Source organism: Lissotriton helveticus, chromosome 1_2 (assembly GCF_964261635.1).
Source record: "Lissotriton helveticus chromosome 1_2, aLisHel1.1, whole genome shotgun sequence".
NCBI lineage: Eukaryota > Metazoa > Chordata > Amphibia > Caudata > Salamandridae > Lissotriton > Lissotriton helveticus.
The window spans coordinates 93,373,292-93,390,999 of record NC_136058.1 but is presented as its reverse complement, the minus strand read 5'-3'; the positions used below and the strand labels follow the sequence as shown (position 1 = coordinate 93,390,999).

The 17,708-nt window shown below is 42.9% G+C and overlaps 1 protein-coding gene across 4 annotated transcripts in view; it reads right to left on the bottom strand.

Moving 5' to 3' along the window:
• JAK1 (Janus kinase 1) overlaps positions 1-17,708 on the bottom strand; it is a 490,769-nt gene that overhangs the window by 26,531 nt on the left and 446,530 nt on the right. For all 4 annotated transcript variants that reach the window (XM_078669080.1, XM_078669071.1, XM_078669099.1 and 1 more), the window contains 2 exons: positions 15,694-15,866; positions 9,081-9,198 (listed from right to left, as the gene is read on the bottom strand). In XM_078669080.1, the coding sequence (XP_078525206.1) occupies positions 9,081-9,198; positions 15,694-15,866 (291 nt within the window). The remainder of the gene's footprint in view (positions 1-9,080; positions 9,199-15,693; positions 15,867-17,708) is intronic.

The following is a 17,708-nucleotide window of genomic DNA, read 5'->3' as shown; positions in this document are numbered from 1 at the left end:
GACGACTAGTCGGTAAATGCTTTGGTGTTCCGAAAACACTGAATAAAACGCTGGACCTACTTCCCCTGCCAGCTAGACGGACCTTGATTCAAGCGCTGGTTACTTCCCGGATGGACTATGGGAATGTGTTATTCCTGGGGGCCACCGAGAAAAGTTTGGGGCGATTACAAGTCCTACAAAATTCGGCCGCACGTCTGGTTCTGAGACGACCTAGGAGAGTGGCCTCCAGTCGGGCTCTGGACACCCTGCACTGGCTGCCGGTTAAGAAACGAGTCCAATATAAATGCCTCCTGATGTGCCATCGTATTGTATGGAAGAGGGCCCCTTCCTACTTGGATAACCTAGTGTGCAGATATGAACCCTCGAGGGCTCTTCGCTCGGGAGGATCGGGCCAGTTGGTGGTCCCGCGGGCTAATAAATCAAGAATGGGAGGTCGCTCCTTTAGTGTAATGGCTGCCCGCAGCTGGAATAAGCTTCCTCTGGAGATGAGACTAGAGAGCGCGGAAGTCAAGTTTAGAGCATTATTGAAAACGCATCTGTATAGGCTATAGGGGCACGTCGGGGCGGGCTGTCTATGCTAAAGTGTCTAGCTCTTCCTTACTAGCGCGGGGACACATCGGGAAGGTGTTACCAGGCGCTTTATAAACTGTTTATTATTATTATTATTATTATAGAAGTAAAAGGGACAGTTCTCATGGAAGGTAACAAACGAAGACAAGGCAGTAATAAGGAGGAGCTAACAAGCCTATTAACGAATCAGAAGCCAGCATTTACATAGGACAATGATGTAAGCCAATTACAAATATCGGCGGAGAGTGGGCTGGGCTTCATTTCCATACTGCAATACAGCATGGCTCACAGAGCGGCGCATGGCTGCCCAGGTTCAACCTAAAAACGGGCACCAGTGATGGTGTTTAATAAAAACACGGTGTCACAGGCTAAAATGCATCCTCATCTCCCACAATCACTCTGATGAGAAAATATCTATCTTTATGCAGGAATCGGGTACACAACAAAACATTGCAAGTATACTTTGAAACAGACTTTCCCCTTCTCATCAGTGCTTGATACAAAACATACGAAAAAACGGGAGGAGCACACGCAGGACATTTATCTGGCTTCAGCGCTGACAACGTAAAAATAACTCTGCGTATAGTGCACTTTTTGGTTACGAGGACCATGACAAAACCAAATGCTCTTCCAAGCATGAGGTTTTGTAGACTATTGGTCTCTCCTGTTATCCCTGCATGTTGAATCAGAAACACCCCATGAACAGATAATGGGAGTTACATTTGTGGTACTCAAAAGCAAGTATAAATGTGAGTGCTAGTGTTTGCCACCTCAACAACACACTGAGATCGAGCTACACAGGCTTGTATCCCTGCAACAACAGTACATAGTGGACAAAGTATAGGCATAATGTGCACAACTTAGCTCCAAGCATTCTAGCTAGCTAAGCATTGGCCACCTTGGGCGCACTGCCCCTATCTGTGCCTCGACAAGGTGCGCTGGATGCAAACAGGGACAGTGCACACTATTACATACAATACACTGCCCTCAGATCAGCCGCAAACTTGAAAATACTCTGGGGCTGCACAATAGTGAAAGGTTGAGCCGCTGTTAGAAACAGCCAATCTGCCTTTCACAGGGCAGGAGGCACCCAGCCTGCACTGCAAAGGAGGACAGATACCCCTCGGCCCCACTTGCAGGTGACTGACTGCAACTGTCTGCACGGGGATGTTTGAGAAAGGGGGACGTCCATGGATCTTCTTTATTCCCTTCCAAATGGTACCCATGAAGGCACACAGACTGTGCATCACATTTTTGGTGTGCTGTCACTGCGCCTCCTAACGGCCACTTTGCCTATGTCCATACAGCCTCTCCTGTAACACTACACTGCCCAGGGGGCACAGAAAAAGGGTGCACGTGTCCATTGCACCCCTGGGAACGTTGTGTACTATGCCCCCTGAATGGCATGTTTAGATTGAATTATACTTACACCGCACCCTACACCAGTTAGCAAAGCATTCTTCACCTCAACTGTACAGTCCTTAAACATTTACTAACCATTGAATCCTCTCAACATTATAGACATTAACCACACAGGAGAAGTTAACTTAAACACACCACACCCGCATAAAAATGCACTGGTATCAAAGCAACATACTATGAAAAGATTCCTTGGAACATTACCACATGAATCTGAGCAAAATGACAACCATATAGCCCAGCAGAACAGAACTAACTGGAATGTTTCTTGACACACTCATCCATTCATGTATTGCTCCACACAGCTCCCTAACAAGATCTAGCCAGACACTTCAGATATTACTCATCACTAAATAACAGTTCAAACTACCCCATTATTGCCAGCCACAGTCAAATACGGTTCACCTCTTAACAGCGTGAAAAACAACCGAATACAGTATGGATAATATTACTTACCCATTAAGCATCTGATCTTGGCATGTGGAGCTGTAGATTTGCATGCTTTACATACTCCAGCCATCTAGTGTTGGGTCCGGGCGTTTGCAAGTTGTTTTTGTCTTTGAAGAAGTCTTTCCAGTCAAGAGGTAAGGTGACTCCTCCTTTCGGGAATAGTGCGCATGGTCACAGACTCCATTGTTAGATTGTTTTCCCGCAAGAGGTTGAGAATGGAGTAAGAAAGTGTAGTATATAGATGTTGATGCGTATAACTGTATAATGAAGAACTGCAATAACTATAGGTACCCGGGGAGGCGGGTGTGCGCATGTGAATCTACAGCTCTCTATGCCAAGAGCAGATGCTTAGTGGGTTAGTAACATTATCCGTTCGAGGCACGTGTGCTGTAGATACACATGCTTTGCATAGACTATAAAGCAGTATGCTCCCCAAGAGGTGGATAACCTGAAGGTGTTGCAGTTGTTTGAAATAGTGTCTTAAGCACTGCCTGGCCTACATCAGCTTGTTGTCTTGCTAACACATCTACACAATAGTGTTTAGTAAATGTGTGTGGTGTAGACCATGTAGCTCCTTTACAAACGTCAGCTAGAGGAATGTTGCCTAAAAAGGCCATAGTAGCCCCTGTCTTGCATGTAGAATGTGCTCTAAGGGGTATGGACAAAGTTATTTTGGCTTTTGCATAGCATATTTGAATGCATTTCACAATCCATCTTGAAATGCCCGATTTTGGGATGGGATTGCCTTTGTGAGGTGGCGCAAATGCAACAAATATTTGTTTGGTTTTGCGAAAATCTTTGGTCCTTTCTATGTAATATAATTTGAGCTCCCAGTTTTATGGTATTTATTTTTTCAACATTTCCGTCTGTATTAATTTATATTTAATTCTGGGCCATTTTATCTGTATTTATCCATATTTATTTTGTGTTTTGCGTATAAATGTAGTTGTAAAACTGTACATTACCATATTTATTTAAATGATAGACATGCACTCATACTTTGATGTCTGTCGTGTTTTGGCTATTTAAGTTGCCAAATATCACAGAACAGTACATCCACTGGCAAATATTACCATTATACCACAAATGTATTTTGACAAATGCAGTTATTTAAAGAAATGTCATCGTTTTTTTTTTCCTTTCCAATGCTGTCCATCTGCTCAGCTGTTAGGCTATAATTCATGAAAGACAGCACGAAGAGTCAATTAAAAGAAGCACGTTTTCCGTATTTATCCATTAAAAAAAAAAAAAAAAGACAGAAAACACATTGTTTCCGGTTTGTATTTATCTGTAAAAATCCGTAAAAACGGAAAACAGGGTGCCTTAAATATAATAATAACGCTCTTCGAATGTCTAGCGTATGTAGAGGTCCTTCTGACACTGAGTCAGGTTATGGAAAAAACACCGGTAACTCAACTGATTGGTTAATATGAAAAGCATGGAAAGGAATTTTGGATTAGTGTGAAGAACAACTTTCTCTTTGTGGATTTGAAAAAAAGGTTCTTTCAGGGTTAAGCTCTGTAGCTCGCCGACTCTCCTCAACAAAGTGATAGAAATGAGGAAAGCCACTTTCTAGGAGAGAAACTGTAGAGGACACTTATGTAAGGGTTCAAAGGGCCATGTGTCTTGTAAGGATTCCACACTGGTGCGGGTGGAACTCTTGGTGGTATAACTCTTTTCAAACCTTCCATTAAAGCTTTGATTACTGGAATCTTGAAAAGAGATAAATGTTGTCTGTTTTGCATAATATGCAGCCATTGCTTCAAGGTGTAATGAATAGAGCCAACCCTGTTTGCTGTAAATGCAACAGGTAACAGATAATATTTTGTAAAGAAGCATCTAAAGGATTGATCTTGTTATTACAATAGATATCAAATCTTTTCCACTTTGCTGCATAGCAAGTTCTGGTAGTTGGGTTTCTTGTTTCTTTTAAAATAGTTATACATTGTAATGGTATATTTAAATAACCAAACTCTATGACTTCAGGAGCCAAATCGCTAGGTTGAGTTCCTTGGGATTTGGATGTCTGATTTCTCCATGGCTCTGAGTGAGGAGACTAGGGTGGAGATGTAGTTTTTGATGTGGAACTAATGATAGTTCTAACATGGTGGTGTACCAAGGTTGACAAGCCCATGTGGGGGCTACTAGGATCAGTGTGAGTGATCTTTGCCTGAGCTTCCGAACTAGCAATGGAAGTAGAGGAAGAGGCGGAAAAGCGTAGCCAAATATACCCGACCAACTCATCCATAGGGCATTGCCTTTGGATAGAAAGGTGTGGGAACCTGGATGCGAAGTTTGTGCATTTTGCATTGTTTACGGTGGAAGAAGAACTTGGGGATGAAGTTCCCACTCGTGAACTTGCTGTCTTTGCCTGCTGAGGAGATCAGCAATTTGATTGTTTACTCCTGGGAGGTGATGCACCAGGAGATAGAGCTTGTGATGAATGTCCCAGTTCCAAATGCTTTGTGAGAGGCGTGACAGTTGGAGAGAGTGTGTTCCTCCGGTCTGTGCGGACTAGGACAACCTTGCCTATAAGGTGAGTTTGAAAAGCTTTGAGTGCAAGGAACACTGCCAGAAGTTCTAGGTAGTTGATGTGGAAACTTTTTTGATTGTCGCTCAACAGACCCTGAATTGTGTAATGTTGGAGATGGGGACCCCCAACCAGTGAGAGATGCGTTTGCTGTAAGCACAGTCTATGGAATAGGATCTATGAAGGGGAGCCCTTTTGAAAAAAATGGTGGGTTCCACCACTGTAGAGAGTGATGGGTGCAGCCGCTTACCAACACTAGATCGGTTAATTGACCTAGTGATTGATTCCACTGACTCACTAGACATTCTTGTAGGGGCTGCATGTGAAGATGCCATCACTCCCAGCAGTTGCATGAAAATTCTGGCTGGTGATGTTTGATTGGGTTGAAACTGTAGTACCAAAGACTGAATCTTGTGAATTTTTGCTGCACTGGGAGAGGCTAGAGCTTTGAGAGTGTTGATAGTAGCTCCTAGATAAGACTGCATCTGTGCAGGACACAGGTGAGGCATTTGTGCATTCATGGTGAAGCCCAATTCATGAATTAAGTTTATTGTTTGAGTGTGTTGAAGACAGCTTTGGTAAGTGCTGGCTTTGATGAGCCAGTCGTCTAGGTAGGGAAAGACATGAATACATTGTCTTCTGAGATGAGCGGCTACTATTGCCAGACATTTGGTAAACACTCTGGGAGCAGTGGTGACTCCAAACGGAAGTACTTTGAACGGGTAATGTTTGCCAGCTATGACAAATCTGAGGTATTTGCAATGAGCTGGATGAATTGGAATGTGAAAGTATGCGTCTTTTAAGTCTAGAGTAGACATAAAATCGCCTTGCTGTAAAAGATGAAGTACTTATTGAAGGGTCACCATGTGAAAGTGCTATGACAGTATGCATCGGTTCAACTCTCTGAGATCTAGAATAGGTCTTAATGAGACGTCCTTTTTGGGGATCAGAAAGTAAAGAGAATGGACACTTGACCCTTGGTACTGAAGTGGAACTGGTTCTATAGCTCCTTTCAGTGATAGAGATTGCATCTCTTGTTCGAGCAATATCAGATGGTCTGGTGAAAATTTGGGAAAACTAGGTGGAATATTTGGAGGATTGGTGATAAGCTCCAGGCAATACCCATGTTGGATTCCAAGCACCCATTTGTCAGATTCCCAAATGGGGGGAAAGTGTTGAAGTCTTACTCCAACAGGTGTGGAATAATCAGAGGGAACCGTGGGGAAGTCACTGTTTATTAGTGGAAGTGGAGTTACGGGGTCTGGTGTTTTTACCCCTACCTTTGTAACTGTTTCCCCTATAACCTCCTCTGAAAAATCCTCTCGGAGAAGAGGATTGGTTGTTACCTCTGTGCTTTGATCTGAGGCTGTTGACTTGCACCCTCCCCAGTAAACAGGGTGTTGAAAGGAACCTTTGTATGAAGGAGACAAGTGCTCCCATACATTTGGCAACTTCAGTGTCCTTTTTCATTTTTTCGGGCGCTTGATCAATTGTTAAATGAATTGTTGGACTTCAGGTTCAAATCCATAACCAGGCATGCCTTCTGAGTAAGATGGTAGTATTTATCTCCTTAGCTGCGGTGTCAGCCGCATCTAGAGCACACCTTATGGAAGCATTAGAAATTAATTTCCCTTCCTGGACTAAGTCTTGAGCTTTGGCTTGATACTCCTCTGGGAGATATTGTAGTAATTGCTCCATTTTGCCCCAGTCTGCCATATCGTATCTGGCTAGAAGGCCCTGCGTGTTAGCAATGCGCCAGTGATTGGCCGCTTGTGCAGCTATACGTTTCCAGAAGCATCAATGAGTTTTGATTCTTTATCTGGGGGAGGAGCATCCCCAAAGTTTGAGTATTAGCTCACTTGCGAGCATTAGATACTACCAAAGAATCAAGTGGTAACTGGCCTTCGATAAATACTGGATCTGTTGGAGAAGGTTTACATTTCTTCTCTACACTAGGAGTGAGGATTCATGAACGTACAGGAACTTTAAAAACTTCATCTGCGTGCCTCATCATACCTTTCAGCATAGGGAGTGTCTGGCTCGACCTGTGTGTGGATCCTAAAGTTTCAAATAGAAAATCTTCCTCTAAGGATTCTTTGCAGAGCTCCACCCCATGGTATTGTGCAGCCCTGGCAGTGAGTTCTAGGTAAGAGAAATTGTCATCAGGTGGAGATGGCTTGGCAGGGTAAAGGTCAGGATCATTATCCATTGGAGGGTCAATTGTATCATGCATCCATTGATCCACTGGTAAGTGTGGGTCTACCTCATCAGTATTGTCTCCGCCACAGTGAGATAATGGAGAGTGATGAGGTGTGATGTGTAAAGGATGTAAAGTTGAAGAGGAGGGAGTAGGAAACGATGGTAGTGGATGGAAAGGGCTAGCACCAACATTTTTCTTTTTCAAAGGGATTTTGTAATAACTGTTGTCATCAGGAAGCTTGTGCATGGATGGCGTCTTGGCATGAATATGTCCTGTATCAGGATTAATATAGAGTTTCTTTTGTTTGGGATCTGATTTGGACGGTAAAGTGTCTATTTTCGGATCCGAAGGTGCTGAAGAGAATTCTTTGGTTTTCGTCACCGAAGGTTTCGGAGCAGAGATGAAATGACCTTTCGGAGCGGAAGTTTTCGGCTCCGAAGATTGTTTGCTGCTTTTCGGTGTCGCAGGTTTCGGCTCAGACCCGCCTTTGTGCTTGTAACCTGAACGTTTTGGCTTAGAAATAGATTTGGGCCGACTCGGTCTCGAGTCGGAAGGCTTGACAGTATGTTTCGGTGCCGAGCGCGGGAGGCAGAGCGTCAGAAACATCGTCTCGGTGCCGACCTTTGGCAGAAGGCGGAGGTGGTGCCGAAGCCTTAGAATTTTTAGGGATGAGTTGACGGAACAACGCTAGTTATTACAACGCGTGCCGTTACATCGCAGTCGTTACAACGACTGCGATGTTACCACGCTATGCCATTACAACGCAAGTCTTTAGATCGACTTGCGCTAGATTGCGTGCTAACATTAGAAAAGTGTAATTTACTATTCCAACTCCAGTCCACTTAACAGTAGGAAGGTGTTGGGATAGTAAACTACACTATCTGTAATGCTAGCACGCCATCTAGCGCAAGTCGATGTAAAGACTTGCATTGTAATGGCATATCGTGGTCGATGTAACGACCGCGATGTAACAGCATTGCGGTGTAGTGACCGCGTTGTTAATGATGTTTCCCGTTGACGGGGCAAGGGGTCTTGTGTACTTATGTCACCCTGTCCCTGCAGCACATCATCGATGTCGAGGTCTATCTCGAACTCTGATTAGGAGTCAGACACGTCGAAGGCCTGTTCTTCCTTGGCCACTATTGGCTCAGGGTCATGTTGCTCGGAGTCTTCACCAAAGATGTCTGGCATGTCATCTATATGCTGGCACTGCATCTCCCTACGTCGAGCCCGCAGTCACGGAGAGTTTTCTTTGATCAATACGAATTGCAAGCATCGCAGTCTTGTTCTCTGTGATCTGGAGACAAGCACAAATTACACACGTGGTGCAAGTTGTTACATGGGTACTTGGCGTGGCACCGGGGGCAGCATTGAAATGGAGTCCGGTCCATCGACGAAGAGCCGGACAGACGCAGTTAGGCCCGAAAGTCGCCTACGAAACTTTCCTATCAAAAATGGAGATTTCGTTGACCGAATCAAAATGCAGAGAAGTGCGAAACGCGTTTGAAACAATACCGGCGAGGGTAGAGTGGATTGCGCACCGAGGGGAACCCGAGGAACGATTCCCAACTGGAGCGCCGCAATACATGTCTGAACCCGATTGCGGAAAAAAACAATTTAACAATGGAGTCGAAGACCATGCACACTATTACCGAAAGGAGGAGTCACCTTACCTTGTGACTGGAAAGACATCTTCGAAGACAATAACAACTTGCAAACATCTGAACCCAACACTAGATGGTAGGAGTATGCAAAGCATGTGTATCTACAGCACACATGCCTTGAACCATATGATTCTAGGCAAAGAAAATCCCATGAAGATAAGAGGCACACAGACTGCGAAAATGCTTTAGGGCCACTCAGATCGCACTGTACAAATGCAATTGAAGTAGTATTTAAAAGAATAATTACCGCCATGGGACTGCACTCTGAATCGCAGTATGTCAGAAGTTCATACAGAGTAACTCCAAATGACCACACATCAGAGGCGATGTAAAATTTGCAGTGAAGTAAACACTCAGGAGCATACCTAGAAGAAAAAACAAATCTCAAATTTAACTAAAAGCACATTTGCAGTACTTGTTCTCAACTGGAAGGTGCATTGCAGACTCAGATTGTTTCCAAAGAAGCTTATGTTTGTGAAGTTTGTATCCGTTATCCACATTATTCAAATGATTGACCTTTGGGTTTACAGGCTAACAGTACACAATCTAATGCATTGCTTTAGTACTTACATTTTTAGTGACGTCATTGTATACTCAGATCCCTCAGGATGAGGCACTGGAGGTGATAGAACTTTACCTCGACACCCGTGAAAGACCACATCGGGTCCCCACGAGCTTCATCCTCAAACTAGCTGAAATAGCTCTAAAGAAAAACTATTTCCGATTCAATGAACAATTCTTTTTACAGACGAAGGGGACAGCCATGGGATGTCCCTATGCTCCAGAAATGGCCATTTTGTACATGGCTGAGTACGAAAAAAAGTTCATTTACAGTGACAATCCATACAATGGAAATATCAAACAGTGGTTGCGTTACATCGATGACGTGTGGCTCCTGTGGCAGGGGAGCCACACCGAACTGATCCAGTTCCATGCATGGCTGAACGCCAAGCATCCAGACATAAAATTCTCAATGGAACAGAGTAACAGACGAATTACCTTTTTAGATGTGGAAATCATATGTATTGAAGGCCGGCTAATTTCTACCTTGTATCGGAAAAAGACGGATAAAAACACGATGTTACATCATCGGAGTGCCCACCCCAGAAACTTGAAGTCAAATTTGCCTTATGGCCAAATGCTCCGAATACGGAGGAATTGCACAGAAATTAAGGATTATGAAAATCATGCAAGTCGCTTCTGCGAGGAATTGACGGAGCGAGGTTATCCTAAAAAATTGTTAAAGCACTCGTTAAAGAGAGCACGGTATACACCTCGCGAGTCCCTGCTCCAGACAAAAATCAAACCTGAATTGGACCAATTGGTCTGTGTATCAACTTTTGGCCCTGATACCAATAAATTTCGACAGGTGGTCCTAAAAAATTGGCACCTTCTCGAGAATCTGGATTGCCCTTTCCCACGTCCCCTGTTCGCATATCGCAAAAATAGGAGCATTGGCCAACAACTGGTTAGGGCTGACATTGCACTACCAAAGCCAAAAAGCGACTTGTTATCTAGATGGGGGATGAAACCAGTAGAGGGACACCATAAATGTGGGTCATGTGTGGCATGTGCCAACACGGTGGAAGGAAAGGAATTTCAACATGGCAATACCAAATGGAAACATTTACAATTTTCGAATTGTAGGACACGAAATGTCGTGTATGTCATTGTGTGCCCTTGCCAAAAGTTGTATATTGGCAAGACCACACAGCAAGTGAATACACGGATGACGCAGCACAAATCTAGGTTGAAAAACAAAACCTTAACTGCTCCAATGGTAGAACATTTTATGGAGAAGAACCACACAGAAAATGACTTTAAGTGGTCAGTCCTATATGTTCTGCAACAGACTAAGCCCATGGACCCAGATCAGATATTGCTGCAGAAAGAGGCATACCTCATTCTGAAATTCAATAGTGCATTGTATGGTATGAACTCCCTGTCGGAAATTGCTAGGCTGTAAAAACAAGGCCAGCAAACACATTTTGGTGTAAATATCTGGTCACACTGTGAGGTTTTTGATCCTCTTCTCCCTGTTCGCTATACACTCAAAGATGGCCGCCAAGGACGATCTGATTCCCTGCCATTAAGTGGTGGATTTAAAAAGCCACTGCAAGATGGCCGCCGCATCCACAGACTCGAGGAGCAAGTCGCCGGATTGCCGTCTTTTTAAAGTTAGTGTAAGCACATTTTGGTGTAAATATCTGGTCACATTGTGAAGATTTGATCCTCTTCTCCCTGTTCGCTATACACTCAAAGATGGCCGCCAAGCACGATCTGATTCCCTGCCAGTAAGTGGTGGACTTAAAAAGCCACTGCAAGATGGCCGCCGCATCCACAGACTCGAGGAGCAAGTCGCCGGACTGCCGTCTTTTGAAAGTAAGTGTAAGCTCCGAGCTAGGGATACAGCAAACCCCCCCAACCCCCCTCGCGGCATGGAGCCTAAACGAGTTTGTTTTTCGAATAGGTAAACGAATTGGTGCATGGACCTGAGCTCGAGCAGAACGAGCGAATTCAGCGAGACACGCTGTAGATTGATGAAAAGCGGCGCGCCCGCCAGGTATGCCCCTTTTCAGTGTTGTGAATGCCTTGGCCGGCTGATCGGTCAACAGATCAGATTTTTGAAACAGATTTGTACTCTTCCCTACAGGCATGCATGCCAAACACCAGTGAGAGAGAGTAAAAAACGCTGCAGCCTGAGCATTAAATCAAAAGGGCCAGCAAGGTAGGATTTTTGAAGCAATGAATCCCTTCTCGGTTTTCTCTTTGATGAGGATGTATAATGTAAGTAATACACTGTTATTCCATAGGCAAATAAAGCGCCGTGGATTGCAGTGCATGATACCCCAGTGGCTCCGCCAAAGATCTTCTAAAGAAGCCCTAAAGGTATGTTGGGAATAAATGCAATTAAACTCCAGCAAAGTCGATTTGAATAGAGACTATACATAAGTTACATGAGGTCCTTACTCACCTCCAGGTCCCATTAACTCCAGCCTGAAAGAAAGAAAAATAAATAATATACCTGCGGATCAGCGGCTGCCAACCCAAAGGTAATTATTTAGACATTTGTACATGCAGCTAAAAAGCAGCTCGGTCAAGAACAAAAAAAGTAAGACCGCTTTGTTTTTTATATACTTTCAGAAACACCCAAGAGATCAAGCCCTGATGAGAACTCATAATTGAATACACTGAGTTCGAAACGCGTCGGCACTAGGACAAAGGATAGCAAATAGTTGCTCAACTGGACCATATAATTTATCTAGGGTCCAGTGTTGTGTAAAAAATTGTTTACAATTAGGTTTGTGATCAAATTGTCTTATGAGTCGCAAGCTTTACTCTTGATTCTTTTGTTTAGAGAAACATTTGTCTGTATATATTACAAAGTAAATGTTGTATTATATTGTCTAAATGTCTTGTATATTTGTATTTATGACTAGTAATTGTTAAATGTCTAGAAAACGTTTAGTTTCCCAATTCTCATGACATATTTATATTTTTGAAAAAATAAGAAAATAATGAAATAAAAGGGCACGAATAATATATGCCCCAATTACCTATAAGTTTCATATGGTAAGTTTTTTCTCCTATAAAATAATAGGTTTAAAACAACTTGTAGTTGGTAAAAAATATTTTTCTTTATACTGTTGGTCCAACTGACTACACGTCCCAGGACCTAACTCCTTTTCCTTTTCCATACATTTTTAGTTCGGGCATTAAGCAAGACTGTTTCATTTTACAAAAATTATATGTATAATATACTTACATAAATGGTCTTTCAGACACCTTTCTTCATCCATTGGTCTGATGTCATTCACATTTTACTTGTGCCCACACCAGAATACAGCCTGGGCAATGAGTAAGCCACCGAATAACTTCCCTTTGAGTGACTGCATTTAGTCATTTCACAAGGAGCACATCTGCACACATGATAGTTCCCTTCAGAGTCAGTGTTTTTGTTTTTACTTCGTTGTTACTTTAGTGTTGCTTCTGTTTGTAGCGTCGGATGTCATAGCAGGACAGGGCACATTACAGCTTTGTCAGGTCCTGTCGCCTGCTAATGCTGTTGTAAATTCCTTCTGGAGTGCAGCTAACGTGAACTCCGAATATAAGCTCATGAGGGTGCATTATCTTTGCATCCCTGACTGACATTCCTTCTTTCTGTCTTTTCTTCCTTCTTTTTCCTCCTTTCTCGCCTTCTTTTTCATTCATTTCTTTCCTTCTTTCCTTTCATTTCCTTCGATCTTTGCTTTTTTTCCTTCTTTCCTTCCTTTTTTTCCTTCTTTTCTTTACACCTTTCTTTCATTTCTTTCTCTCCTTCCTCCTCTTTCCCACTTTCTTTGCTTGCTTCCTTGTTATTTCTTTCCTATTTGTTTCTTACTTTCCTTCTCTCCATCCTTCTTTCTTCTTTGCTTCCTTATTCTTTCCTTCTTTCCTCCTTTCTTTCTTTTCCAGTGGCAAGAGGCTGGCAGGCAATGCCAGACCAACTGGCTTTTTTAGGTCTGTGTTAGCCAAGACCTTATGCTTTTTTACTAAAACTATGTGTATAACATAGTCGCTAATAGGGGTTTTGAGCTAGGCTTCATCCATTAGTATGTGGTTTTATCATTTACATTTTCCTCCCACCCACTAAAGCAAGCATCACGGGGCAATGTATGAGTGACGGTTTGCTGCCCTTTCACTAGGAGAACATCAAAACACAAAGAAGTTCCCTTTAGTGCCAGGGAGTACTGTGGCAATGTGTGCTTTTTTTTTTAAAGACCAAACCAGCATTTAGCCAAAGTTTTTGTTCGGATTTGAGGTGGCTCAGCAGATTCCCATGCAATAAAGTTTAGCAAAAACCATGACAAAATAAGAATTGCCAAAAGACTGGTGGCCAATGCAAGACTTATTGACGTTGCGGATGGTTGTGTTGTTTCGTTTTTGCTTGGTGAATTGTTGGTTTCATATATCATTTCTGCTGGATTCATTTTGTGAGACACACTTGAAATGGGCTGTGTTTTCGTGGCTTTGATGTCTGTAATAAATGTTACAAACTATTTCTCAGAGCGTAACTCTTCAGTAGATCAACAGACACAGATGTGCCTCATCCTCCCAGCTCCACATTTCATCATGACATCACTGTAACACCTGCCAGAAAAACCACCAAGATATGTTTTGGGTCATAGCTAAGTTCAGTACAAACAGAGCAGTCTAGGAAGGCATTATGCACTCCTCGTAAAACCAAAACTTAAAAAGAAATAAAGTGATGATGACCACTAGGGGTAAGGAAATGAAATGAAGAAAGGGATTTGTTAGCGAGGACAAAACCACCGGGGCAAACTGCCCCCTAACTGGGTAGTCGCTGCTCTGAAGCCAGCAGTGCTAGGAAGCACGAACAGAAATGGGGCTAGTGGAACATATTGGTAGGTGAAGAGGAAGCCATTGCCACGACGGTGGGTGGGTGAGCGGTCACGCTACATTCTGCTACACTCTTATAAGGGAGCTGTAATGGTGAAATATAAAGGATGCGAGATGGTGAAGGGGAGTCACGGCGAGAACCCAAACCAGTTGCTTCAAGACTTGAATGTGACATCAGATCACAGCTGTCTCCAGGTCCGTCCCTTTCTTTCACTCCACTCTTTCTAGTGTTAATGCAGTCCAGTCGCTGCATTTAACATATAACGCTGGGTATCAGTCTGGCTTTAGTGCTCCAAAGGTTTTGAAGCATTCCCAGCCAATCTCGCCAAGTGCCCTATGGTCCTCACGGGGGTCTGTGGGGGGCGGGAGGGGAAGGGAGGTGAAGGGCTGTTGTAGAAGTGCCTTACGTCGAGCATGACGCTCTTTTCAAGCTGCCTGGGTACTTAGTGGATGCTTCCAAAAGTGTCCTTGCTGCTGAGCTGTGGTTCACTCGGTCTCAGTTTGAACATTGTCTTACCTGAGACGTCCCCTGCGATGCTGCAGGCATGTGAAGGCACCCCGATACTCTACAGACATCAAAAGACTAGATGGTACATTTTGAGTTAAAGTGCTAATTTACCACACACCTTTGCATTTTTTTCATGTTCAACTTCCAAAGACTACAGCACCATTTGTATAGTCTAGGTTATTGGCAGAGACGTCTTTCCCAAAACATGTCCAAGTGTGGAAATACAATGTATTACAGGATACGATGCAGATGAAGATTTTTTAAACAAAATCCATACCAAGAACAAATATTTATCAAGCACCTCGTTTAGTAGACACCATAAAAAGTGTGCTTCAGTAAAACACTAACATAGTAATGCTATTTAAAGTAAAATTACTAAAGGTACCACTGAAAAGAGAGCATGGATACAAAAACATCACACACAGACTGGCACATGGAAACAACTGCTTTCTTCAAAGCCTGTTCCACCACTCTCAACTTGGATTCATTCCGGATCCCGAAACACTGCATGAGTGGAGAGGCGCTATTGGGTCCCACAGCATCAGCATAAATACACCACCAAGGCCCTCATTACCAGTTAGATGGAATAGGTGCTGTACCTACCAAATGTGGTAAATACTATTACCCAAAAGTGATGCATTTATCACTTGCGGTAAATTCCTCCTATTCCAACTTTTTAACCTGCGAAGTAGGCATAACATGCGGAATCGGTATTCAACACTCCGAATTCCACGTTTTGCCTTTTTTACTGGCCTTTCCCACTGATAACTTTTGGCAGGGTTGGCCAGCCAAATTTATCCAGGGAATCGGAGCTTAGTCCTGCATTTGTGATCGGGGCCAGTGACTAGCTCACACTGGCTACTTGTGCTATTTTTGTTCCAGAAAAGAACTACAAACGTTTATCACGGTAGATTAACATGTTGTTACTGAACAGATTGTAGCAATGTCTTACCAGAAGACAGGGCTATCGCGGTCGTCTTTAACGGTGTAATACTCCTTATCCGTTTCAATTGCTTTGGTCAGCCCAAAATCTCCAATTTTGACAATATTGCCATTGTCCACCAGGACGTTTCGTGCAGCCAAGTCTCGGTGTACATATGAACACGTCCCCAAATAGTCCATTCCCTACAGCAGGAGACAAAACGGAAAAATAATGCTTACTTTGAAAAACCTCCTTCACTGCAGATGACTGCTACCGTTTTCATATGTATGACAATAAAACAAGCTGGTGCTCTTCTATACTGCTCGAGAGCCAAACTCCATATCCTCGGCGTTACCATTAGTGTATTGTCTTCTGCTAATGATAACTCACGCTAGTCTGTTTCTCCAAAGATGGTATATTCAAGCATGTTCATCTCTACAATAGGACATGGTTTGATACAAGTGTTGGCTGGATTGTCTGGATTTGAGGATTTGACAATATAGTTCAATTAAAAATTAATAAAACAATTCATTCAAATATTTACATAACACAATTAATGAACAAATAGTTACCAGATATTTTCCAATAACATGCTAAACTTCAAATTTGACTGTAGGCCCGATCATTTAAAAACAAACAAAATAAAATTATTCAAAATTAGTAATGTACTATTAAGGACTGACGTACACAAATGTGAAGCATATCCTTAACACTAGTTGCTTGATTTAACTTCATATCCAAGGCCCTTATCGCAACTTCTGCCAATTGAGCATGCCCCTAATGAAAGTGGTGGGAGGCTCCTTCCCCATGTCTTCTCACCCATCAGTGTGCAGAAATGGTTTATAAGGCATCTCATACTTTCCCCCTGAAGTGCTGTACCTAGACATAAAACTTGACTAAGTGTTTCTTGTAGACAACTTCACTGTCTGCATTCTTCTTCCCATCCTAAAACCTTATGTCAGCCAAGGATTGAGGAGAAGGCGCTCTAAAAAAAAGTTGCTGCGTGCTTTTGATGATACTACCATGTCTAGTTCAAAGCTCGTTTCTATCATCTTGACCTCTGAAGATGTTTGATGTGGGGTTAGCTCTCCTCCCACATATGGGATGCATCCAGATTGTGTAAAACTGGCTAAACATATCCTACAGCATATAATTATGCCCACTGTTTCCACTTTTTCATCTAGGAGGCCATTCAATGTTGCGGGTCAGCTGATCTCACTCAACAGCAATATTGTATGAAGTGTGCTTGAGCTGCTAATGACTACTTAGTAAGTTGGAAGTCTAACTAGATCAGACACAAGTGGGGGCAAGCCAAACAAACATGGATGTTAACTAACATTAGGCTACATGCCTGTCCATTTTACCAGGAAATGCAAACCCATAAGACAAGGCTTTGGCCTCCGCACAAATTAGCAAAGTGGAAGTACTGTGCAAACTGGGGTAAAAAATGTGAAAGCCTGCCTGACTGTTTAAATGAAACTGCCTTTCATTTCACACTTGCTAGATGTTGCCTGCCCCACCATTTTGACATCAAACGTAAGACCGAAACAGCTAGGATAAGCAAAGTGACCATACTGTAGGGCTGGGGTTAAGGATGCCTTTATTACTCTTAAAATAGGGGATGCAGAAGCACTACTTCATAAGCGATTCAGTTGATCCATTCCATAAGTAATAGCTGCCGCTTTCTTGTTAAGATCTTTAACTTGGGCAGCAGCAGAACCAGAACCAGATTCACTAAACCACATGCCCAAATATTTCTACTGCCTTGCTGTAGTAATGGTTTTACCTTCCAAATGCCAAGTTGCCAGCTTCTTACTTTCATAACCCCCGAATATCAGGACTTTAGTTTTGAATTGATTTACCAACAGATTGTTAGCCTTGCTGAATCTACCTAAAGCGTTTAAAACCTTTTGCAAACCCGACTTGGTATGATCCATAACCACGATATCGTCAGTGTATTGAATTACTTGTAATCTGATTGAGCTTAGATTAGGTGGAACCAAACTTCATCCGTCCAGTGCTTTCCCTAGATCAGCCGTGTACAA